This window comes from Capricornis sumatraensis, chromosome 11 (genome assembly GCF_032405125.1).
Source record: "Capricornis sumatraensis isolate serow.1 chromosome 11, serow.2, whole genome shotgun sequence".
NCBI lineage: Eukaryota > Metazoa > Chordata > Mammalia > Artiodactyla > Bovidae > Capricornis > Capricornis sumatraensis.
Window position 1 is genome coordinate 79,552,585 of NC_091079.1, and position 26,962 is coordinate 79,579,546.

The following is a 26,962-nucleotide window of genomic DNA, read 5'->3' on the forward strand; positions in this document are numbered from 1 at the left end:
TCTCCTAAAATACATGAAACTTACTGGACTCCAGTTGTGTGTGTGTGCTATCAGGTATTCTAGGTATATCTCTGAAATGACAGAAAAAGAAAACAAAGATACAAGAACTGTTTTAAAAAGTACTAGGAAGCACTATTATGACAATTATCCATCTATATTATAACAGGACAATGCAAAATGAACAACACTGTGTATGATAGAAGCATTATATAAATAAGGAGAAAAAAGTCGTAGCACTTTATTGCTAATCAAAGTTCTCGGGGCCGACTCCTACTACTTAAAAAAATGAAAAATTACATGCATTTGGAGCAGGTTTATGAAAATATACAATTCATTTCCTATGTGTTTTACTATACAATTTTCCATTCAAAAAATTTCTATACTCAAAACAAGGTAAGTTTTAGAGATATATTTTAATTATACTCTACTCTTTACATTGTACCTGCTGTTGTTCAAATCAGTAACATTGAAATTCAAATAAAATATCACCAAAATAAAAACTAGAATATTTGGATTGTGACTGAAATTTTTTTAAACATAATAATTCTACTAAGAAAAAAGTAAACATGTTTTTATTGGACTTAACATAATTACTCTGTATTGCATTTACACTTAAAGTATGTACATTTTTGTTTGAGGTCTGCCAAGGATGATATATATTAATGGCTAAGCTCATTCAAAAAGTTGCATCAATAATACTTAAATATTAAACGAAAATGTGATTGGAGAATTCCTTAATACCAAGAAATACATTTGATTAATACCCTAAGGTACTAGTTTAACCATATAGCAAAACTATGAAAAGGCAAAATAAAAAATAGGTATAATTTCATGTGATAGATTCATTACTTTTGAAAGGAACATTTCGAAAATTAAGTTACCAACTGAAGTAATTTCCTTCATGAAAATATCCTTCATGAACCAATTTCATCATGAAAAACTCATATAAATGACTTAAAACTAGGCATTAGTATTCTAAGAAGGAAAAATTTCCAGTTTCTACCCTGGAATACTTTTACACCAGACATGCATTTAATAATTCATTGTCAGTTTATATATATTTTTTATTGCTTTTTTAAGTTATAGGTTTCTCTTTGACATTGGCTTAGAATACAAGCTTTTGTAAAGTAAATACTGCTGTGGTATTTCATGAGGAATTCTAACAACATAATTAAAAAGTAAACATAATTATTCACTAGATTAAAAAGGATTATATTTAAAATAATAATAAAATAAAAATGATTATTAATAATAAAATAATTATTAAGGATTATATTTATTGCCAAATTTAAAAGTCAAACAGTAATTGACATTTGCTTACTTTTTATCTGTTAACTTAAAGATGTTCATTTTTCCTTAAGTTGTTGCCTCCATCTAGAAATAGTGTGCCCTTAACCTATCTCTTTTTTTTATATTAAATCTCCATTTTGGAAAAAACATAAAATTCATAGAACTGCAATGTACAGAACCACAGATTATGAAACTTCTTTTGAGAATAATTGTTACTATAGTCCCCTTCTGCTAATCCTTTAGCTCTCTACTGAGTTACTAAGATAATAAAAATTATCTTAAATATTAAAAATAAAAGATACAGTCCATGGAATTCTCTAGGCTAGAATACTGGAATGGGTAGTCTTTCCCTTCTCCAGGATCTTACCAACCTAGGAACTGAACCCAGGTCTCCCGCATTGCTGGCAGATTTTTCTACCAGCTGAGCAAGAAGGGAAGCCCAAGAGTACTGGAGTGGGTACCCTATCCCCTCTCCAGGGGATCGTCCCAACCCAAGAATCGAACTGGGGTCTCCTACGTTGCAGGCAGATTCTTTACCAACTGAGCTATCAGGGAAGCCCTAAGAAAAATTATAAACACCTAAATTTTCTTCCTTTGTAATTAACTACATATTCTAACATGATCAGATAAAAAGATGTCATTTTTGATAAGCTGTTTTTAGTAAAAGAGAAAAAAGCACTGTCCTCAAAAAATTTAGTTTTATAAAGCAATCAGATATTATTGAATTGCATATTATAAATTATAGTAGTCAACTTTATGACTTCCCAGTTGGTACAGTAGTAAAGAATTCACCTGCCAGTGCAGGAGATAGGAGTTTGATCTCTGAGAAGAGAAGATACCCTGGAGGAGGAAATGGCAACCTAGTCTAGTATTCTTGCCTGGAAAATCCCATGGACAGAGGAGCCTGGTGAGCTACAGTTCTTAGGGTCACAAGAGTCAGACACAACTGAATGACTGAGCATGTACACACAGTCAAATTTACACATGTGTAAAGTATTCAGATCAACTCACCCAATAGGCCTTGAAACAACAAGCTCCACCTGTGGTTCAGGTTTGGATTCCAGGATGATGTTATATACTTCTTCAAATGTGGCTCCTTGCAATAGTCTTCCATTCCATTCTAGTACTTCATCACCTGTGGTATGTGTCAGCAATGATAATCTTAGAAAGAAAATCTAACTTCACAAAATGCACTCAAAACAAATGCAATCTCAAACTGCAAAATCAATTTTGTAGAATACAAGCACCGTTATGGAATAAGAAACATACTGAAAACAGCTCCAATGGCATGAAATATGATGACTGGGATGATTAGGAAATTTCACACAAAAGGACAAGGAAAGGCCAGAGGAAAAAATTACATAAAACTCATCTCTGTGATTTCTAGAATTGTTTTCAATAGTGTCCTGCCCCTGAGTAGTTGTTAGTTGTTTCTGCAAGGGGAAGCAACTTGGGAACAACCTACATCTCCAAGTTGGTGACATCACTCTTGTCTGTGATTTCTTAATAGAAATTGCAATTCTAGAATCTATCAAGATCAGTTGCCTCTTTGAAAAATGTATAACTCTGTATACTATGATTCTCAATATATATGTAGTTGAGCACTTGTCTAATCTCTTTTATGAAAAGTTTTAACACTGACCATTCATTGAATCCTCTCCAAGGCACTCAAGGATCTCTTCAATAGTATCCATTATCAAAGACATAAGGAGTAACACATTTCAGGAAAAACACATTTATCCATGAAATTTACTTTCTAAACTATACTGGAAGTTCTTCAAAAGAAATAAGGCTAATGGGAAACAAATTATGCTAATCTGAGATACAGACAAGGAATATCCATCAACAAAAAAATAAGATCAGTAAATATAAAAATCTTTTTACCTACTGTGACTTAAGAACTAATAGTTACAACTTTGCATTGATGAATAAAAATTAATATTTAAGTTAAATGAACTTTTGGTTACCAGTGAAGTCACTTCTAAATGAGGACAACCTTTTCATAACTACTAAGTTTAACAGTTTAAGTGTAAATAATCAAAAATTGAAACCTACCTGGTCTAAGATGTCCTACAGTATCAGCTAAACTTCCTTTTTTAACTTTGGTTATAAATGCACAGAGCCGACCTGATTCAGTCATCTTTCCTCCTACAACCTGTTTAAAAGAAGAAAATGTTAAAACAGGCATATTGTTCAATAGAACACAGTTGAAGATTCAAGTAAAAAATAACTAGATAATTTGCAAGTTTTGAAACTATAATTTAATATGTTAAAAATAAATTTTAAATAATATAGTGTTATTATTAGGAACTGAGTATATGTCAAGGGCAGACTCTTTACAGACTCCAAATATTCTACAATTTAAGCAATTATTTGTTGAAAATGTTGCATACCTTAGAAACAATTTATAATTTCTGCCTTTATTACAGAATTCTTACTTTTGCCATTTCTAAAAATATGTTACTATACAATACTGCATAATTACATATAATTACCTTAACATTTCTAATTACAAATTTCTAGTTATAGATGTCAAGTATCATACTACATATGTTGTTACTTTTACTATAATTATGATATCTTCTAAAAATTTTGTAAGTTGGTAATCTTTGGGGCACATTGATAACTTGCATGATGATGATGGATTTTTCCTGAGAAAATTACAAAATTTACTTAACCTCATCCAAATTAATGTAAACTTTAGACCATCTGCCTCCCAATTTTTCTGTTTCTATTAACACATATGTTTCAGAAACAGAAAAAAACAAAGGTTAGCATTAATGCAGTGGAATCATATGTGTAGCTATAAGAGTAGCCTCTTAAAAATTAATGCATTCTCAGAACTGCCAATCAATCAATATATCAACTTTGTAGCAAGTTATGCAAAAAATAGTAACTAATTTCATTGACTAGAATAGATTTTTTCCCTCTTCTCAATTGACTGAATGACATAGAATTTTAAAATTATTGATTTATTTTACTCCATGTATTTATTCCCCAATTGCAGTGAATAACACTCAGTGGCAGTTCAGTTAATATTAACTAATTATTCAAATGTTTGGTTCTGAAAATTACGTGTATAGACAATATGTGCTGAAATCCCTATTTAAATATATTAAAATTTTCTTCATAAATTTTAATAATAATTATACTGATTATAATTATTATTATTGAAATCTCAGTGCCAGGCACAGTACTAAATGTTTTTATATTGCTTTATTTAATCTTACTAGATAATAATTCTCAGTATTATTATCTCCGTTGTACAGATGAAGGGTCTGAGGCTAAGAGAAGTTTCGTTGCCTAATGTCATATAGCTAGTAACTGCTATAAATTGAAGTCAAGCCAAGGCATCCCGACCTCTATACTATTCTACAGTTCTAACTCTACACTGGGCAGATCTGGATTTAATTCTCACCTTCATCACCATCTTTGAGACTATGGGCAAGTTACAACACCTTGCTAAGCTTATTTCTCATCTGAGAGTCAGTAAAATGATAAACTGCTCAGATGAGTGCCAGCCACATGGCAACCGCCCAATAAGTGATGCACAGTTTTATTTACAATCAAAATTTTCTAATATCTCTTCCTGGATTTATACAACTACTTCCGTAGCAGTGACTCAATTTTAAAACTCTCTTTGTATTTCAGTTTTTAATTCACCTTACAGATACACAAAAAATCAACAGAGCCTTCTTTGGTATACTTAACAAATAATTGTCTGGTATTTTACAGTAAAATACAAATCAGCATTTACATTAAATCTCCTAACATAAGCATTTCTGAGTTTTTAGACTTCAAACATTATTCTCTTTCTCTCTCTCTCACACACACATACAAACACATACATATTTTGCTATGCTAATACAAATTCTATTCCTATGTAATACATATGTTATATTTCCCACATTTGCACATTTAATAATTGAACAAAGCTATCATTTTAATAGACTATAAAGACATACATAGACTTGAAGGACAACTATAGGTAAAATAAGCTTGAGCATTGTATTTAGAATTAAAGTATATAACTCAAGTTCTATTTTCCAAAACTAAATAAATATGTATTATTGTAAAATAATGACAACTTCTTAAATAATACTTGGAAATGAAAAGGTTTCAAAAAATGAGTGCAAATATTTAGGAATTCTTGAAAATGGAAAAAAAACACTAAGTTGGTATAGAGTTATTATATCTTTTGCTTTTCTGATAAATCTATAAGGAGTATAGAGCATCTCACATATTTCATCACATACCTTCAAGCCAAGCATTGCTCCTGAATCCCGAGGTACACTTCCATCCTTTAAACGTTTATTTAATAAAATGCGACCAATTAAACGATCTCCATCTTTAGAAGGCTGCCACGTCACAGGGTGCTGATATATTGCATCAATAAACACAAAAATTAATGTTCTTTTATGACAAATGGCCCTTTATTGTACAATCTAGCCAAACTTGCAATTCCCAAAGTGTTATGATTACACATATCAGCTTTCTGTCAAAACATTGGTCAAAAATTTAATAAGATGATAAGATTATGCTTATAATCTTACTTTAATATCTCAAGTTTTTTCAAAAAATCAGTTACTTCAAATTCTAACATGCTCTGACACAATACTGAAGTTATATAGTTCTACAAAAACTGATAAATCTTAAAAATATATGCAGACTCTAGTTTAATTATCTACATACTAAAGATTAAAAAACCATAGGCAGAAAAGAGACTCTAATTCTATGCAACTGAACTCATTTAAAAATGAGAATTTAATCTTTAAACACTTCTGGAAGACTTTGAAAGACTTTATTACAGTAAAAGTTAAAAGGTCAAGCTAAATTAAAATATGAAAACTGAAGAGGGTTTTCTTGAAATAGGTTTCTAGATAAAAATTATTAAAAATACACAGGGCTCAGCAACTTTCCAAATGAATGTGCATGGGAGAAACAGGTCCAATTCAAACATGAGGATAGATTACATTGATAATTTTTTGGAGATCTCTTGACTCTTTCAGGTTTCTGAACTATTTATTTGATAATTCAATGGTACTGTTAAACACTGTTCAACAACCTTGAAAATATTAGTTTTTCTCAAGTCTTTTCTAAATCATGACACAATTCCATTATATATTATATGTCAAATAACAAAGTAAATGATTTGTGTAATCATAGTTCCACAGTTATCTAAAAGTTAACATGCACATCTTCATGCAAAATTTAGCAGGCAAAAGACAAGTTCCAGTAAATCACATCTATATGATAAAAAGATTTCAAAAGTTTCACTATACTGAAAGCAAACAATAAATACCAAAGCAGATGGTAATGGCTCTAATACTAATTGATACTACATTAAAATGCTATGACAAGAAAACAAAAGAGCAAAATGACAGTGAAAGGGAAAAAAGAAAAACAACTTTTTCTGTGCAAACAGACCCAATTATCTCCCTTTTACCTGGGATTCAAACTGTTAATAATTTAATTTTCATCCCAAGGAAAATATATGCAAGCAGTCAAATAAGCCAATCCAAAAAAAATTATTTATATTTGTGGTTTATAATAACATTACCAAGTTCTTTCATGCGACCATAAACAAAACATTCCATTGTTCCTAATTTTTATTTTCATTTACTTATTTTTTGGTATGCCGTCAAACAAAAAAAAAACAGCAAAGCAAGCAAGAAGTATTTTGGTTGATTGGTTTGTTTTGGTTTTGTTTTTCTTTTCTGCACCTTAAGAAATGCTATATTGACCCTTGAAATGCCCTGTCCTTTTATTATGTTCTGTTTGAATGAGTGACAGAGAGCAAACGAAGACCAAATGAGCAGGTTAAAAGGCAGGCTCCACAATCTCAGTACCTTATCACTATGGCTATGTTCCTCATTAAGGGTTGTGCTACTACACGTATCTACCCCAGAGTCCTTAATCTGAGGCTCAGACCATTCCAAATCCTCTTCCAAAGAGTGGCCACCAAAGTACATCATTTTCTTTTGTCTCTCAGACCTGGTGTTAGAGTCCGACAAAACTGCCTGCTCACTAGTTTTTCTTTTTCCCTTTTGACTGTCCCCTAAAGGTGTGGGATAAAAAAAAAAAAAAAAAAAGATACAAAAAGAAAACATGCAAAGGTGTAAATCCAAAAGGAAAAGTGAAATGATAACAGAAATTAGATAGTAAGGCCCCACATGTCTCACCAAAGACATTGGGGATGCCTCACTGCTATGCCAAGACGTATGGTCCAACCAGTTGTGATCCACGTCTCCTGTGAGAGTCAGACAGACAAAAGAGGGAAGTAAAGGAGACGGCGAAAGAAAGGGCAAAGACATAATCAACATTTTAAACTCTGTGATCCCCTCTAGTTTGAAGTACTTTATCTGTAAGCACTCACTATATACACCAAGAAAAACCTAAGATTTTAAGTGAGTAAACTTATAGAATGAAGAATACTTATGTACTCTAGACAAATCCTACAGAACAAAACTGCTGCAAGAAGAGAAACAGCTGCTAATAAACAGGAATATAAAGAAAAAAATATATATATTTTGAAAAAAAGAAAGACTTTCAGTAATGTCTTTTACTCATGCTATTTTTTTGATGCTGGCCTACGGACATGAGTTTGTTCTCCAAAGATTAAGAAGCATTTTAAAAATTAAACAGTGGATTGCTAATAACCACTATAATGAAAAATGAAGTAATTAAATGTTTCTGGAATATAGTATGATATTCTTTAATGCTGAAACCTCCTAAAATTTCAAGTGATTAAAAAAAAAAAGAATTGGTTACACAAAAGATTAAATCTATATGAAAATGACAAAACAGGTTCACTCAACTTCTGTTAGTAAATATAAACTTCCCTTAAATATAATGAATAACTTGATATTATTTTGAAGCAATTTTTCAAGTTTTTTTCAGAAATTGCATTCTCCTTAAAATAAATTTTCTACTCAAATAATTTTTCAGATAATTTATGTAATTGGCAACTCATTATAAATATCCATTTCTCAAACTTATGTGCTCCTGATTTGTCTTACCTTTGGAAAAGAACTTTTTCATCTATCTGTGCACATCTTGTTAAGCTCTATTTATATTTTCATTTATTTAAAAATATTTACTAAACACCTTCATATTGCTGTGCATTGTGCTAAACCTTAAGGTAAGGGGTAAAACAATGAGACATTCAACAGAATGGAGATAAACATAAATAAATCATCAGTGTCATATAAGATGTGCAAAACACTGAAAGAGTACAATAACAGTTAATTTAGATTTTGGGGTCAGCAAACACCTCTAAAGGAGTGATGTTTGAGAACTGAAATATGTGACCTATAAAGGACAGATAAAGATACAGGCAGATGGAAAGCAAAGGAAAGCATTCCAGGAAGAAGTAACAAGATGGCACTGTACAAAACACTGATGGAACACCAGTGTGTCTGAACCAAAAAGAATGAAGGAGAATACGGTGCTGAGACTGGAGAGGCAACACAAATCAGCTTAGAGAGGCCTTCTCACACCATATTGAAGATTATGAATTTCATTCACTGAAGGACTTTAAGCAAGATGGTGACATGATCTGATTTACATTTTAAAAAGATGAATCTAAGTACTAAAGAGAGATTGGATTGGAAGACACCATGAGTTAAAAGACAGTTGTAATAACTCACAACAGGTGATTATGACTTGAACATAGGTGATGGTATCAGACATGGTAAGTAAAGAGGAAACTGAGAGATGCTTTAGGGGTATAAATGAGAGTGTTAAGCAAGACATGCATCAGGGATAACCCTCAGGTTTCTGACATTAATAACTAAATGGAAGTAAAGACCATTTACGAGAGGGAGAAGTAGTTTTTAGTGAAGGGAAAGAAAAGAGTTACTTTATTTCATGGAATCTTTAAGATTCATACACGTTAAAATGATAAAATATGCATTTAGGTATTATTCCAAACACCTATAAGTTATTCAGGAATTCAATTAGTTAAATTATAATAAAGCTTAAAAGGAAAATCTGAGCTGGAGACATAAATTGGGAATTATTAGATCATTTGATCTAGAAATAACTAGATCATTTAGGAAGAGAGGGTAAAATAAGATATGAAGAGGACCCAGAATGAATTCTAACAGAGTTTGATTCGAGATAAAGGCAAGAGAGAGACTGAGAAAGACCATGCAGAGATAGAAAAACAGGAGGGAGGCAGAGGCAGAGGTCTCCAGACCAAATAGAAACTGAGTTTCTTAAACAGGAGGAGAAAACAGCAATAAAATGATTTCTATATGTCAGGTAAGATAAGGAACTGAAAATTATGCATTTGATTTGGCAACATTAATATCAGGAAGGATGTTAGAAAAAGCACTCTGTATAGAAGGATGAAACTGAAACCAAACTGAAGTAACTGAAGAATCAAAGAAAGATGGAGTAGAAAAATTCTGTGTAGATGACTGGTTCACAAAATCCTTAAAATAACATAATCAACATTGCCCAGGGACTTGTTAAAAATGCAAATTCTTGGGTACCACCTAGATTTAGTCAGAAATTCTGTAGGTGTTTTAATCAGAAATTCTGTAGCCTTTGTTTTAACAGTCCACCAGGTGATTATGATCTCACTGTTGGAGAACAACAGGAGACAATTTTTTTGAGAAGTTTATTTGTAAAGAATCATAAAGCTGTACTAACATGCCCAAAGCTCAACTGGTACAGAAAAAGAACCCATTCTTCAACCTGTAAACTAGAGAAGTGCTTCCCAGTCCTTTTCATGGCACAAATAGACAATTAAAGAGTTTACAGCTACTCCAAACCCTGAGCATATCTGAATCTCAGAAAACTTATAACTCTTTCAAAATACATTATTGTTCCACAATAAAGCACTGATAAATCTCTGAATTGGAATAAAGATGGAAGCCATAAATGAGCATTTTTGACTGGTTTATGTGAAGATGTGAGAATTCAGCTTGCAGTCTCACTTCTTTCCCTGTGCCTGCAAACTACCGAAATTGCAGAAATAGTTTTTCCAAGAAATCAGGCATGTAACCATTTGAAGCTAAACTGAAAATATGTGACTTAAAAAAAAAAATTGTCGCAAATGGTAAGCCATCAGTAAACACTTCTTACATGAGCAAATATTAGTGTTACTTTAAGAATTAAATAAGGTTATCAGTGCAAAACATATAGAACATAATCCTCAGGACTGCTAGTATTTAGATAATAACACTTATCACTTACTATTCTTATTGTATTTAGCTTCAAAGGGCAGAACTAAGATAATAAAATGTCCCTCCTTTAGAAGCAGTACAAAAACGCACTGTTTAACTTTCTAGCTCTAGAACAAGACATGGAAGACAAGAGGACCAAGAGGAAATTTTAGAATGTTTTGAAAAATGACTGAAATTTAAAAATCAAACGGATGGGTTCAACAGCAGAATGGAAAGGACAGAGGAACAACAGTGAACTTGAAAATAGAACAGAAATTACACAATCTGAAAAACAGTAGAGTAAAAAATAAAATAAACAGAGCCTCAGGGACTTCAGGGTTTATAATCACATAATTAAAATAATGAAAGATTCACGCCATTGTAGTTCCAGGGTAGGAGAAAGATGGAGGTGGAAAGTATTTGAAGAAATTATGAATGAAAATTTCCCAAATTTGTAAAACATGTAAACCTACTAATTCAAGAAACTCCATAAGTCCCCAAGCAAGAAATATGCAAAGAAATTTGTGCAGAGATATATCATAAACAAACTAGAAACTAAAAACAAACTGGTTTTTTTTTTTTTTTTTGGAAACCAGCAAGACAGAAACAACGCATTATCTAAGGGGGAAAAACAATTCCAAAGACAGTGATAAATTTTCTCATCAGAAACCTTCAAGGCCAGAAAGAAATGGCACAGTGTTTTTCAATTGTTGAAATAAAAGAATTGTCAACTCTGAATACAAAACATGGTGAAATATCTTTCAGAAATGAATGAGAAATAAAGACATCCTCAGACAAAAGAAAATGAAGAGAATGTGTCACCAGCAAACTTACCCTAAAAGAATAGCTAAAGGAAGCTGTGGAAACTAAAACAAAACAAACAGAAGGAACCTGACAATATCAAGAAGGAATAAAGAACATGGTAAGTAAAACTATGGGTAAATACAATAGGCTACCCTCCTCTTTAGTTTTCCAAATTATGTTGGTGTTTGAAACAAGAAGTATACATCATCTGATATGCATTTCCATATGCATAGAAGAAATAGGTAAGATAATTACATTATAAGAAGGGAAAGGCAAAAGAAATTAAAGTATGTAAGGCTTCCACTTTTCTCTCTGACTAGTAAAATGTCAACAGCAGCAGGATGTAAGTTATACATATGTAATACACAGATTCTTTACCAGCTGAGCCACCACGGAAGCCCCATAGTACCTACAGCAACAACTAAATAAAATTCTTTGCAAAGAAATACACTGAAAAATACTACAGATGAATTAAAATGCAATTTTTTTAAAAAAAGTTCAAATAATCTATAGAGAGCAAGAAAAAGAAAACAAAATTCAAAAACAGAAGGAAGAAACAAAACAAAAAAAAGGCAAACAAGAAAATTGCAGACCAATCTCTTCATGAATATAGACAAATCCTTAACAGAATATTAGCAAATGTCAATATATAAAAATATTTATACACTCTGACCACATGGGACTTATTGCTGGCATGCAAGGCTGGTTGAATATTAAAAATCAGTGTAAGCTGTCATATAAGTTTAAAGAAAAATCATGATCCTATTAATTGATGAAGGAAAAAAAATCACAATAAGAAAAACAGAAAACAAGAAATGAGAACTTGCTCAAATAAATAAAGGACATCAAACAAAAACTTACAGCTAAGATCATATTGTACTCAAAGGCAAAAGGCAAAGTGCTTTATATGAAGAGAAATTTCATGAAAAAGAATATCTCTATTTGTAATAGTGAAAAAGTGGAAACAAGCAAAATGTCCTTTTAATAGGCAAATGGCCATGTCAATGTATGGGGGAACCATTACAATATTGTGAAGTAATTAGCCTCCAATTAAAATAAATAAATTTATATTTTAAAAAATAATTGTTGTATAACTATACCATGGAATTTTACTTAGGAATAAAGAGGAAAAAACTATTGATACATACAACACAGATGCACCTCAAGAGCAATATGCTGAGTGAAAAACAATCACATACCACATGATTTCATTTATATAATATAAATAATAAAACTGGAGCATGAACTAGTGGTCAGCACAGGGTAGGGCTAGGAGGGGGCGGGAGGAAGGTGTTACTATAAACGGGCAGCATAAGGAAGATCTCTGTGATGGCACAGTAGCTCTGCATCTTTGTAACAGTAGTCCTTACACAAATCCATGTATGTGATAAGATGTCACAAACCTATACAAACACATTGTTCCAATGTCACTTTCCTGCTTTTGATATTCTATGCGCAATAGCATTACATAAAATGTAACCTTTGGGGAAAACTAGGTAAAGGGCACATGGTATCTCTATGCACTACCTTTGCAACTATCTGCATATCTGTAATTATTTCAAAATTAAAAGTTAAAAATAAGGTGTTGCTGCCTTCATAGGTATTGATAATTCCATCACCGGCAGAATTTAAAGAAAAGCTGGAATGCCACATGTCAGCATGATGTAGAAGAGGAATCAGTGCTTTAGAAAGTTACATTAAGAGAGCACGAGGACTTTCCTGGTGGTACAGTGGATAAGAACTCACCTGCCAATGCAGGGAACATAGGCTCAATCCAGGAAGATTATACATGCCCCAGAGCATCAAAGCACAGGTGCCACGACTGCTGGGCCTGCACGTCAGAGCCCACGAGCTGCAGATACTGAGGCCACACGCCCTGGAGTCAGCGCTCCGTACCGAGCGAAGCCGCGCAATGAGCAGCCCGCACACAGCAACTAGGGCGGCCCCCAGTGGCCTTAACTAGAGAAAGACCATGTGTAGCAGCAAAGACATAGTGCAATAAAAAAATAAATAAACATTTAAAAAGAGAACTGAGTCTTACTGAACTCCAATAGTCAATGATTCTATTAGTTTGAATTAAACATATTTAAATATAAAACCTGGTGAAAACTAATCAAAAGATTCACATTGCATGCTAAGATTTTCTCCTTCAAATATCTCTACTGCAAAACATAAACTAACCCAATAGTACATGTTTCTGTTGTGTGTGTTTGATGCACAGAGGAAAAACAGTTCAGATATCCTATTTGTAATATTTTTCCTACAGTCACTACATGAAAACAAGCGTTCATAAACTATTTTATGTCACAGTTTTTCATTTGCTTATGTTAATAAATGTTTCCAATTAAATCACATACTATACAAAGGTAGTCTTCAACATCTTCATTTTAACTTAATCATGTTTATAAAATCACAGCATGTTGTAAAAGAAAGAGTTTTATAGTTGGAGCCACAAAACCTACATTAAACTATTGGCTCCACTCCTTATTAATTTTATGACTTGGGCAAGTCACATAATACATTAGGCCTCATTTACTCGTTTGTATAAAAAGAGATTAATTGTGACATCTTACAAATTGTTGAGAGACTTAAGTAAGATAATGACTGTGAAAATGCTTGGCAAATTATAGAGTCATCCCAGTGTTGATGATATCATAACCATCTTCATCATTATGAAAGTAAAATAACCATAACTTTCATTCTAAATAGAAAGGGAAATTTATCTATGGCCCTTTTATTTTTCCTCTCATTTTTCTTCTTGTTATTTTACTTTCTTCCTCAGCTTGTCAGGCTGTGTTGGCATTTTCCAATAAGAAACACTGCTTCTGTAAATGTTAATAGGCTTGAGTGATATACAGGTCCTTTAGTCAAATAAGCTTAGAAAACTCTGGATCAAATGTATTTAAATAGATGTTTTGAATGCAGATTTTTCCCTATAGTAATGACAATATGCTTCTTTACAAGAATTATGTTAACATACAGCTTCCGCAGACTTAATTGGAACACTAACTTCTCTCACAGGACAAGTGTTACAAGAACTATATTTTGATCCATAATGCTGAAACCATCCTGGAGGGTCATTTTTCCCAAGATAGCCATTAAAACTGATAAGACTTATGTTGTTCAAGCAAAATTGTCCTTATTAAGGGAGACTAATAGCCCAAGTTATTACAAGGCTATATATATTACCAGGCAGTATATTTTTCACCCTGCTTATTTAACTCATATGCAGAATATACCACATGAAATTTTGCTGGGCTGGATGAAGCACACAAGCTGGAATCAAGGTTGCCAGGAGAAATATCAATAACCTCAGATATGCAGATAACACCACCCTTAGGGCAGAAAGTGAAGAGGAAGTAAAGAGCCTCTTGAAGAAGGTAAAAAGGGAGAGTGAAAAAGCTGGCTTAAAACTCAACATTCAAAAAACAAAGATAATGGCATCTGGTCCCATCACTTCACGGCAAATAGATGGGAAACAATGAGAGACTTCACTTTCTTGGGCTCCAAAATCACTGAGGATGGTGACTGCAGCCACGAAATTAAAAGACGCTTGCTCCTTGGAGGAAAAGCTTTGACAAACCTAGACAGCATATTAAAAGTAAGAGACATTACTTTGCTAACAAAGATCCATCCAGTCAAAGCTATGGTTTTTGCAGTAGTCACGTATGGGTTTGAGAGTTGGACCTATCATAAAGGCTGACATCGAAGAATGGATGCTTTTGAACTGTGGTGTTGGAGAAGACTCTTGAGAGTCCCTTGGACTGCAAGATCAAGCCTAAAGGAAATGAATCTTGGACATTCATTAGAAGGACTGATGCTGAAGCTGAAGCTCAAACACTTTGGCCTCTTGATGTGAAGAACCAACTCATTAGAAAAGACTCTGATGCCAAGCAAGATTGAAGGCAGGAGGAGAAGGGGACAACAGAGGATGAAATGGTTGGATGGCATCACCGACTCAATGGACATGAATTTGAGCAAGCTCTGGGAGATGGTGAAGGGCAGGGAAACCTGGTGTGCCACAGTCCATGGGGTCACAAAGAGTCAGACAATGACTGAGCAACTGAACAATAGCCCAAGTTAAAAAAAAAAAAAGTTATACATAGAGGATATTATTGAAGGCAATGGTTTTCATGCTCCATGGAGTTACCTCAGAGACAATTATTGGGTGAGTGTGCAGAACTGAGTCTAAGGTGGTGCCCATAATCCCCACCTCATGTCTTTGTACAGATCCGTGACTTGCTCCTAATCAAGGTGCTGGAATGGCTAAGTGGTAGTATGTCACTCGTATGATATCAGTAAAATATCTGCCTAAAGTCAACTTGCTCTAAGACTCCCTTTGCCTGTTCAGTGAAGTAAGCAGTCATGATGAAAAACCCACATGGCAAGGAATAGCAGGCAACCTTTAGTAACCATGGGCACCATCTGGGAACTTCAAGTGGCATCCAGTCACCAAGAAATGAATTTTGCCAACGAATCTCATTGAATCTGAAGTTAGATTCTCCCCTCGTCAAGCCTCTAGGAACACAGCCCAGCCAGCAACCTGATTGGAGCTTGACACCCTAAGAAAAATACTTAGTGAATCCATGCTAAGATCCCTGAACAACAGAAATTGTAAAGTGCTAAATATGAGCTTGAAAGCCACTAAGTTTGTGATAGTGTACATTTTAAATTAGAATAATTTTAACTTGTATCTTAATAATATAAATCTCATTTAATGCGTTAAATAAGAAGGAAAAGAGAGCAATATAGCTACCAAAAGAAAGCATTATGACCTGACCCAGGGACTGAACCCGGTTTGATCTGCATTGCAAGTGGATACTTTACCAGCTAAGCTACCAGGAAAGCCCATCACACATACACTGATGATCTCCAAATGTATGTACCCCAAATCTAACTCTAGATTAGAATATATACTAGGTTATTCACCATCTCCATTAAATACCTAATAGGAAAATCAAATTTAATATGTAGGAAACTAGACAGCTGATCCACCCTGCCCATCCCCCAAAATCTGTCTGCTGTAATTTCCTTGTGTTAATTAATGGCAACTCTTTCCTTCAACTTGCTTCTCTGAAGTAATCATAACTTACTTTCTTATGGTTACTGCTGCTGCTGCTGCTAAATCCCTTCAGTCATGTCCGACTCTGTGCGACCCCATAGACAGCAGCCCACCTCTAAACTACCAGAAAACTCTGGTGCCTGTACTTCCAAAATACATCCAAAATCTGACTGCCTCTCTTCACTTCCACTACTACCACATTGGTATGAACAGCCATCACCTCTCATTAGCAATTGGATTAACCACCTAACTGGTCTCCTTAAATTCATCTTTGCTCTTCTCAACTCTGTTTAATAAACAGCATCAAGAGTAATCCTCAAAAAGTAAATCAGATCATTTGGCTTCTCAGCTCAGTTAGAATGAAAGCCAAGGTCCTTGAAATGATATACAAAGCCCTACATGATCTGGCCTCTTGCTACTCTTCTGTTTACAGAAGTTTACATTATTGCCTGGATAGTTGAATAAATTTTGTTACCACAATCTCCATAATTATCCAAATTTCAAATAGATTTCAGTGATATAGTAATTAAATTTAACAACCTGCTTCCCAGGGTGAAAACAAGACTTCTTTTGTAACATCTGTCTATTTCCATGAGGCAAATACTTAAGCCAGTTTTAACCTACCAATACCATGTGGGATGAGATGCAAACAATTGGCTCTCACAAGTTGGTACCAAGCAACTCCAGCACTTTATTTCTGGACAGCTGGCTTTTTTCCCCCCAGTTTTGCACTAGTATAACCCTTACAATAAATACTTTTGGCAGGCATAATTGGCCCTCTCTCCAACAATCACTTTCTGTCCCCTTAGAACTGTGAACTTTAAGCCAATCTTGATAATTTCAACACTACTGTCAATGATTAACTGGGAACTGCGTGAGTAACAATTATGGCAAAAAAAAAACATATGAAGTATACAGACAAGGCTTCTAGAAAAGTTTCCCTCAGTTTCCAGAGGTTATTTAAGCACAGGATGCTTAAAATTGTTATATCTCTCTCATAAAAACAAGGGGACAATACTCAGAACAAAATCTTATTGAATGTTTTTGAATATTATCTATATGAACCCCTCAGAACTGCACTCATTCCTCAAACTGCCTCAAGTGTTGCATATTCAGTGCTCACGGCAGAGTCCTTTATGTAAGAAGTTATGTTCCCTCCCTAGGGAGCAGCTATGTGGAGCCCTCCTGGCTCCTGCCTCAACTAGGTCATCCTTACAGATCTATACCCGCTTCAAACTCCAGTGGGTTTGGAGGAGGTTTATCTGCTCAGAGTTTAATTTCTCTTCCATTATCTTCCTGCCCTTATGCCTCACAGGTATTGTTACTAATTTATCAAGTTCTAACAGAGGTACCGGCTGCCAGTGCAGGAGACATGGGTTTGATCTGTGTGTTGGGAAGATCCCTTGAAGCAGGAGATGGTAACCACTGCAGTATTCTTGCTTGAGAAATCCCACGGACAGAGGAACCTGGTGGGCTACAGCCCGTGGGGTTGCAATGAGTCGGACATGACTTAGCAACCAAACAACAGTGGTCACTATAGCAGTCCTCAAATGGGCAGATCTGGCATTTGGAAGAACTAAGATTCCTTGGCCTGGGGGATTAAGGACTGTCATTATAGGCCAACTGGAAGTCTCTGAAAATATCTTCCCTAACTGGTAAAGATTAAATAAAAAATAAGGATGCAAGATGAGTCACCTTTATTTTTTAACACATTAAGTTCCTATCTTATTTCATTTTGTATTTTATTGAAATATAATTGACTTGCTATACTGTATGCATTTTAGGTGTACAACTCAGGGATTCAATATTTTTATACATTACAAAATGATCAACACAGTAAGTCTAGCAACCATCTGTTGCCATACAAAAAATTATTACAGCTTTTTTTACTTTATTCCACATAGCACTCTATGAAGAATAAAATTATGCAGCTGAACCCTGCCTGAATTCCAGATTCACAAAATCATGATAACGGGGGGAACTTCTGGCTTAGTGGCTTGAAGTGTCAACTAGTTCCCTCACAAACATTCAAGTAGAACCCAGGATGAAATTGTCAAAAACAACAAATGCATGGCTATGGAAATCAAAGGCTCATTAAAAAACTGAAAAAAATGCTACAGTTTCAGATAATAACAGAAGCCCATTACCTTCTCGCCTGGGGTTGCCCCCACAGCCCCCTTCTGGTATAGTGTATTTGCCCAGGTGGTCTAGTAGTAAAGAATCCGCCGGTCAATGCAGGAGATGCAAGAGACAGTGTTACGACCTCTGGGTCAGGAAGATCCATTGGAGGAAGAAATGGCAACCCACTTCAGTATTTTTGTCTGGAGAATCCCATGGACAGAGGACTCTGGAAGGCTACAGTCCATGGAGTCTCAAAGTCGAACCCAAATGAGCATGCATACACAGAAAGGATGAATAGCTTTAGCAGTGTAAGGCTGGCTGGGAAAATTAGCAGCTTTGTTACCAGCAGCTTTGCAGCTTGATTTGGGGTGGGGTAAAAAGTTGTGGCTCTGTCTGCTAAAAGAAGTAAACCCAATAAAACAACAACCGGAACCTTTACTAGGTTAAGACTGCAGTCGTATACAAGGTGAATGGCAGATAGGGAGACCTGGGAAATAAGACAATCACAGAAAAAAGCTTGATAAAATCCATACATATCACACTGATAAGGAAATTATACCAAGTTCTGGGTAGATCTGGAGAGATTTTAGTAGAAAGTAAAATCCAAGCAAGTGACTTGAAAACTGGCTGAACTCTGAATATGTCCCCACACACACACACAGATTGATCAGCAGAGAGTGAAAGTCTGACTATATTGAGCAAAATTTCTGTTCAAATCTCTAGCTGACAGTTAGACTATGCAGACACAGGAGTGACCAAAAAGAAGGTAAGACTCTTATCACCAGAAAAAAATTCAATGACATACAAAGCACTGAAAAAGGGGGAGAGATTTTGTCAACCAGGAATTCTATATCCAAAGAAATTATTCTGCAAAAAATAAAGGTGAAATTTTAAAAATTTCCCAGATTAAAACAAAAGCAAAATAGTCATATGCTTTTTATGCCACAGGATCCAAGTACCTAGCTTAGTGGCTGGAACTGGTTCCTTAAATTTGCTGAGTCAAACAAATAAAAAGATAACAATTTATTGTCATACACAGAAGCACTGTACAAAAACGATCTTCACAACCCAGATAATCATGATGGTGTCATCACTCACCTAGAGCCAAACATCCTGGAATGTGAAGTCAAGTGGGCCTTAGAAAGCATCACTACAAACAAAGCTAGTGGAGGTGATGGAATTCCAGTGGAGCTATTTCAAATTCTAAAAGATAATGCTGTGAAAGTGCTGCACTCAGTAGGTCAGCAAATTTGGAAAACTCAGCAGTGGCCACAGGACTGGAAAAGGCCAATTTTCATTCCAATCCCAAAGAAAGGCAATACCAAAGAATGCTCAAACTACTGCACAATTGCACTCATCCCACATGCTAGTAAAGTAATGCTCAAAATTCTCCAAGCCAGGCTTCAGCAATACGTGTACCGTGAACTTCCAGATGTTCAAGCTGGTTTTAGAAAAGGCAGAGGAACCAGAGATCAAATTGCCAACATCCGCTGGATCATCGAAAAAGCAAGAGAGTTCCAGAAAAACATCTATTTCTGCTTTATTGACTATGCCAAAGCCTTTGACTGTGTGGATCACAATAAACTGTGGAAAATTCCGAAAGAGATGGGAATACCAGAACACCTGACCTGTCTCTTGAAAACCTGTATGCAGGTCAGGAAGTAAAAGTTAGAATGGGCATGGAACAACAGACTGGTTCCAAATAGGAAAAGGAGTATGTCAAGGCTGTATATTGTCACCCTGCTTATTTAACTTATATGCAGAGTACATCATGAGAAACGCTGGGATGGAGGAAGCATAGGCTGGAATCATGATCGCCAGGAGAAATATAAAAACCTCAGATATGCAGATGACACCATCCTTATGGCAGAAAGTGAAGAGGAACTAGAGCCTCTTGATGAAAGTGAAAGAGGAGAGTGAAAAAGTTGGCTTAAACCTCAACATTCAGAAAACAAAGATCATGGCATCTGGTCCCATCACTTCATGGCAAATAGATGGGGAAACAGGGGAAACAGTGTCAGATTTTTTTGAGGGGGCTCCAAAATCACTGCAGATAGTGACTACAGCCATGAAATTAAAAGATGCTTACTCCTTGGAAGGAAAGTTGTGACCAACCTAGACAGCATATTCAAAAGCAGAGACATTAGTTTGTCAAAAAAGATCCATCTAGTTAAGGCTATGGTTTTTCCAGTAGTCATGTATGGATGTGAGAGTTGGACTATAAAGAAAGCTGAGAGCCAAAGAATTGATGCTTTTGGAACTGTGGTTTTGGAGAAGACTCTGGAGAGTCCCTTGGACTGCAAGAAGATCCAACCAGTCCATCCTAAAGGAGATCAGTCCTGGGTGTTCATTGGAAGGACTGATGCTGAAGCTGAAACTCCAATACTTTGGCCACCGGATGTGAAGAATTGACTCATTGGAAAAGACCCTGATGCTGGGAAAGATTGAGGGCAGGAGAATAAGGGGATGATAGAGGATGAGATGATTGGATGGCATCACCAACTCAATGGACATGAATTTGGGTAAACTCCAGGAGTTGGTGATAGACAGGGAGGCCTGGCGTGCTGCAGTTCACGGGGTTGCAAAGAGTCAGTCATGACTGAGTGACTGAACTGAACTGAATAACACTGCTGCTGCTAAGGCACTTCAGTAGTGTCCGATTCTGTACGACCCCATAGACTGCAGCCCACCAGGCTCCCCTGTCCCTGGGATTCTCCAGGCAAGAACACTGGAGTGAGTTGCCATGTCCTTCTCCAATGCATGAAAGTGAAAAGTGAAAGTGAAGTCGCTCAGTCATGTCCGACCCTCAGCGACCCCATAGACTGCAGCAACCAGGCTTCTCCTTCTATGGGATTTTCCAGACAAGAGTACTGGAGTGGGGTGCCATTTCCTTCTCCGAATAACATTACTTCTTTGAGAAAATACATAAAGTTTACAATTAGAAACACATTTCCTATTTCCTCAGTAAAATTTAGAGAGTCAGGCCCCTTTCAGTATCTCAAAGAATAGGATACAAGGCACAAATTTCAGGTCAAAACCTAGATATCCTTAATAAAAAAGCAAAGTGAAATGGTCCCACGGGAAATAACTTTTTCTTTAAAAAACTCTCAACATATATAGTATAGGATATGCTGAAATAAAGTAGCTTTTACAATCATCTGTAAGAAATTCGACTGAACTGCTGACTCTTTCAACACTGTGTGGACATTCACACATGTACACATATTTCTGAATATGTTTATTTTGTAAAATATAATCAGATCTAAAATGCATTTAGTTTGAAGAGACTGAAATATATTCCATTCATATTCATTTATTCTAAACCTAGAGTTTTAGCAGCCTTTTATTCTCTATTTTCTTTTTTTTTTTTTTGATGCTTTTCATCTTACATATCATAACATACATATCACCTTATATATCATAACTTGTTCTTATCATTTTGGTCATTCATTAAAGTTCACAATTTTCATAGATCTTACTATTTAATTCAACAACCTATTCCATGAATTAATTAAGATAAATATATATTTCAAGATTTGAGCAAAAGATAAGTATCAGGAGCATCTTAGATTCCTATGAAATGAAACTTTTCCTTATATTTCATTAGATCCTCTGCTGAAGGAAAACAACAGTCTTGTCCTCTAGGATTCCATGCTTATTGTGTCAGGCTTACTTTATTTGCTCCTGAAAGAGATCTTAATCACACTAAGCTTTACAAAAAGAGACAGAGTCAGTACAAGGAAGAATGGGGTTAAGAATGGCAGAAATTTGAGCTGTCCTTTTGCTCTGAAACACAACTACCCATATCCCAAATAATTTCTCAAGAAGGCCTTCTTATAGATAAATCCTACAAAGGAAAACAGACAGCTTCAAACACACACTAACAAAAACAAAAGCCAATCCAATGTACAATTTTCTTAGATGAGTCAGTTAGCATAAGTGCAGTCATTTGGATCACAAGTTCTTACTCCTGTTCCACAAAGCTGCAATTCTAGGGTGATAAAACAACACTTTCATAGTTCATGTTTCATACTCTAATACTCTAAATTATTGCTATTTAATATATTTTGGTTTAATGATATAAAGAATGAATGAATGAATCTACTGTATACTTCTTAAAATATTGAAATTAATGCAACTTTTCTGCTATTACAATGCTTTGTAAGTCAAGCAAAATTGGTTTGTACAGCATTTGTAACATCATTAGGGTATTTGCTCTGATATCCTCTTACCAGTTAAGAGCAATATCTTTCCCAAATTTTGTATTTTTCTATCCATTGAATGAATTTCATCATTAAAATTTTAAAGCTATACTAAATAGAAATATCTAGGCACCATCTACTATATTCTAGTTCAATTTAACAGAGACTTCATTATAATTAACGGTTACCCTTTACCATTTACCAAACTAATTTCAACAACTAGTCAATAATTTAATTTGCTGTTAATTTTTCATTCAACTAGCTAAACACCCTCTCAAATATCCCACAAACTGAAATTTGAAGAAAATTTTCCCTTAATATATATACTTGATATATTTCTTGGATATTAAGTTTTCCATTAAACATAATCCTTTTTCTTTAGGCAAATGTTTAATATACTGTTTTATCCATAATTAACAAGAAAATATTTTTGCAACTAGAAGGAATTACTATCTTAAACATTTTACATGTTACAATTTATTAAAAAACAAAAAACTCTTCTTTATCCCAGTTGTAAATCTACCCTCTGGCTATTCACTTCACAAATTAACTTTGAGTCAGTTTAGCCTCTTAAACAGCTTATATTTCTGTTACATAATTTCAAGTCTGAAATCACCTTCATAATATGTATTTGCAACTTGATTTATCAGCTCATAAAAAGTATACTTTTAGGAAAGACAATGAAACAATTGTATAATGCTGCACAATATAACAGAATAATTATATACCTATATCTGTGACTTCCCTGGTGGCTCAGATGGTAAAGTGTCTGTCTACAATGGAGGAGACCCGGGTTCGATCCCTGGGTCGGGAAGATCCCTTGGAGAAGGAAATGGCAATCCACTCTAGCACTATTGCCTGGAAAATCCCATGGACAGAGGAGCCTGGTAGGCTACAGTCCATGGGGTCGCAAAGAGTCGGACACGACTGAGTGACTTCACTTTCACTTTTGATGTGATTGAGTTTTTTAATTCCATAGTGAAGCTCTAAAACTCATGTTACAATTGGAATAATTACTTAGCATAAAATTATTTTACCAATAGCTTGAAATGAATATAAAACAAAGTAATAAATCTAAAAAATTTTACTTGTGAGAAAGTGTTCCTAATAAACAGCTAACTGAAGATTTTAAAATCTCCACATTACTAGAATTTATTAAAAAGAAATATTTAGTTCACATACTTAACAATTCTCTTCATGTTTAATTAGTCTCAAATACCATAAGTCAAGATTTTCCTCAAATTTCTAATGTATATTGCCTATCATTTCAATAGTCTCTTTTCCTTATAAAGACATACAGTAAATTAATTACTTAAAAATTTTAAGAAACTTGAGATGATACAGGGGGGTAAATTTCACGATGGATACTGACATCTAAGCTCAGATATAAATATATAAAGTTGGTATCTTTGGGGGTTTGCCTTTAATATTTTAAAACACATATTTCTATCTGGAGGTTTGCAGTCTGTCTTCCCTTCCTCCTATTCTGGTCTGTTCTGTAAATTACCCCACCTTCATATCTACACACACTCTCTCCCAAAAATAAATAAAAGGAAGCAGTTGTGTCACCTTAAAGATTCTAACAACATTAAATATTTCACAATTTATAGCTCAGGAGACTGCCATATGCATTTTTCCTTGCATTTACTACCCCAGTCTCTCAAGAATTTACACAGAAACAAGAGACCTGCAACAGTCAAATAAAATCAATCAGATCAGGACCTGGAAGACAGGGAAAACTTAAACTCTCCACAGTTGATCTTAGAAAAGATCAAACTGCACATCTCTGCAACTGGACATTGACAACATGCAATTTAAAAAAAAGCAAATCCCATACCCACCGAGTGGCTGACCCATTAACTGGAGAACAATAATACCAAAGAAGTTCTCCTACTGTTGTGAAGGTTTGGAAAACCACTTCAGGCTTCCCATGTGGGGACCTGACAAAGGGACTAGGAATCTCCAGGGAATCTGACCTTGAAGCCCAGTGGGATTTGATTATAACACTTCCACAGGACTGGGGGAAACAGGGACTCCAGACTTCGAGGGCACAAACAAAACCTTGTGTGCACCAAGTCTCAGAGGAAAAGAGCAGTGACTCCATAGGAAAGTGAACCAAAACTACCTGCTAGTGTTGGAGGGTCGCCTGTGGTGGCGTGGGCCAGCAGGGGCTCGCTGCAGGGATGAGAGGACTGCCGGCAACTGTCTAGAAAGGTCCCCTGTGGTGTAAACACCCTTGGAGATTGCCATTCACCTGACCATAGAGCCCAGGGCTGGCTTGCCTCAGGACATAAAACTACCAAGGAGGGAGCTCAACTCCACCCATCAGCAGGTAATTAGATTAAAGCTTTACTGAGCAAGGCCCTGCCCACCAGAGTAGAACCCAGTTTTCCCCACCACCAGTCCCTCCCTTCAGGAAGCTTACACAAGCCTCTTAGACTCCATCAGAGGGCAGACAGAAGAAGCAAAAAGAACCACAATCCCACAGCGACTAAAATGAAACCACATTACAGAAAATTAATTGGGATGAAAGCAGAAAGTTATGACCCAAATGAAGGGACAAGATAAAACCCCAGAAAAACAACTAAACGAAGTGGAGATAGGCAACCTTCCAAGACATTACTTTAGCGACAAAGGTCTGTATAGTCAAAGCTATGGTTTTTCCAGTAGTCATGTATGAATGTTAGAGTTGGACCATAAAGAATGCTGAGCACAAAGAAGTGATGCTTTTGAACTGTGGTATTGGAGAAGACGCTGAAGAGTCCCTTGGACTGCAAGAAGATCCAACCAGTCCATCCTAAAAGAAATCAATCCTGGATATTCACTGGAAGGACTGATGCTGAAGCTGAAACTCCAATACTTTGGCCACCTGATGCAAAGAACTGACTCATTAGAAAAAATCCTGATGCTGGGAAAGATTGAAAACAGAAGGAGAAGGCAACAGAGGATGAGATGATTGGATGGCATGACCAACTCAATGGACATGAGTTTGAGCAAGCTCCAGGAGTTGGTGATGGACAGGAAAGCTTGGCAGGCTACAGACCATGGGGTCACAAAGAGTCAGACACAACTGAGTGACTAAACTGAATTGAGTCAACTTTCCAGAAAAAGAATTGAGAATAATGATAGTGAACATGATTCAGGATCTCAGAAAAAGAATGGAGGCAAAGACTGAGAAGATAAGAAATGTTTACCGAAGATCTACAAGAATTAAAGATGAAACAGTGATGAATACTACAGTAGAAGGAATCCATAGCAAGAAACACAGATAAATACCTGGGAGACAGAATGGTGGAAATCACTGCCTCCGAACAGAATATAGAAAAAAGAATGAAAAGAAATGGAGACAACCTGAGAGACCTCTGGAACAGCATAAAACGCATGAATATTTGAATTATAGGAGTGCCAGAAGCAGAAGAGAGAGAGAAACAACCTGAGAAAACATTTGAAGAGTTAGCTGAAAACTTCAGTAAAATAGGAAAGGAAATAATCAACCAAGTCCAGGAAGCACAGAGTCCCAGGCAGGATAAACCCAAGGAGGAATATACCAAGACACACAGTAATCAAACTGATAAAAATTAAAGACAAAGATAAAATATTAAAAGCAACAAGGGAGAAATGACAAATAACATACAAGGGAACTCCCATCAGGCTATCAGCTGATTTCTCAACAGAAACTCTATAAGCCAGAAGGGAATAGCATGACATATTTAAAGTGATGAAAGAGAAAAACCTATAACCAAGAATACTCTACCCAGTAAGACTCTCCTTCAGATTTGACGGTGAAATCAAAAGCTTTCCAGACAAGCAAAAGCTGAAGGAAATCAGCATCACCAAACCAGCTTTACAATAAATGCTAAAGGAACTTCTCTAGGCAGAAAAGAAGAGAAGGAAAAGCTCTACCTACAGAAAATAAAGCCAAAACAATTAAGAAAACAGTAACAGGATAACATATATTGATAATTACCTTAAATGCAAATAGATTAGATGCACCAATCAAAAGACATAGACTGGCTGAGGAAATAAAAACGTGTGCATCTATGCACTTCCACTTATCACAGCACTCTGCTTGACCCCTCAAATTGTATGTAATTATTTTGTTTTGTTAGGTTTATCATGTTTCCATTATGGCTTGCAATTGTAATTATATTTTTTGCCTGGTTACTGATTATGAAAACTGATAAACATCTTTTATTATTAAACATTTTAATATTACATTAGAATATTAAGATTAAAATATTTCAAATAAGAAAATGTATTACGTCTACAATACATCAATTAGCCACTGAACACTATTCTTAGACCTTTTC

General features: G+C 35.2%; 1 protein-coding gene across 37 annotated transcripts in view; it reads right to left on the minus strand.

Annotated features, from left to right (window-relative positions):
• Positions 1-26,962, minus strand: part of RIMS2 (regulating synaptic membrane exocytosis 2) — a 592,618-nt gene that overhangs the window by 288,231 nt on the left and 277,425 nt on the right. For 27 of the 37 annotated variants that reach the window (XM_068983634.1, XM_068983629.1, XM_068983611.1 and 24 more), the window contains 5 exons: positions 7,473-7,540; positions 5,547-5,666; positions 3,346-3,445; positions 2,302-2,425; positions 25-71 (listed from right to left, as the gene is read on the minus strand). In XM_068983634.1, coding sequence (XP_068839735.1) covers positions 25-71; positions 2,302-2,425; positions 3,346-3,445; positions 5,547-5,666; positions 7,473-7,540 — 459 coding nt within the window. Of the gene's footprint in view, positions 1-24; positions 72-2,301; positions 2,426-3,345; positions 3,446-5,546; positions 5,667-7,139; positions 7,349-7,472; positions 7,541-26,962 lie in introns of all 37 variants that reach the window. The other 10 variants (XM_068983626.1, XM_068983609.1, XM_068983618.1 and 7 more) reach the window with 1 other exon arrangement.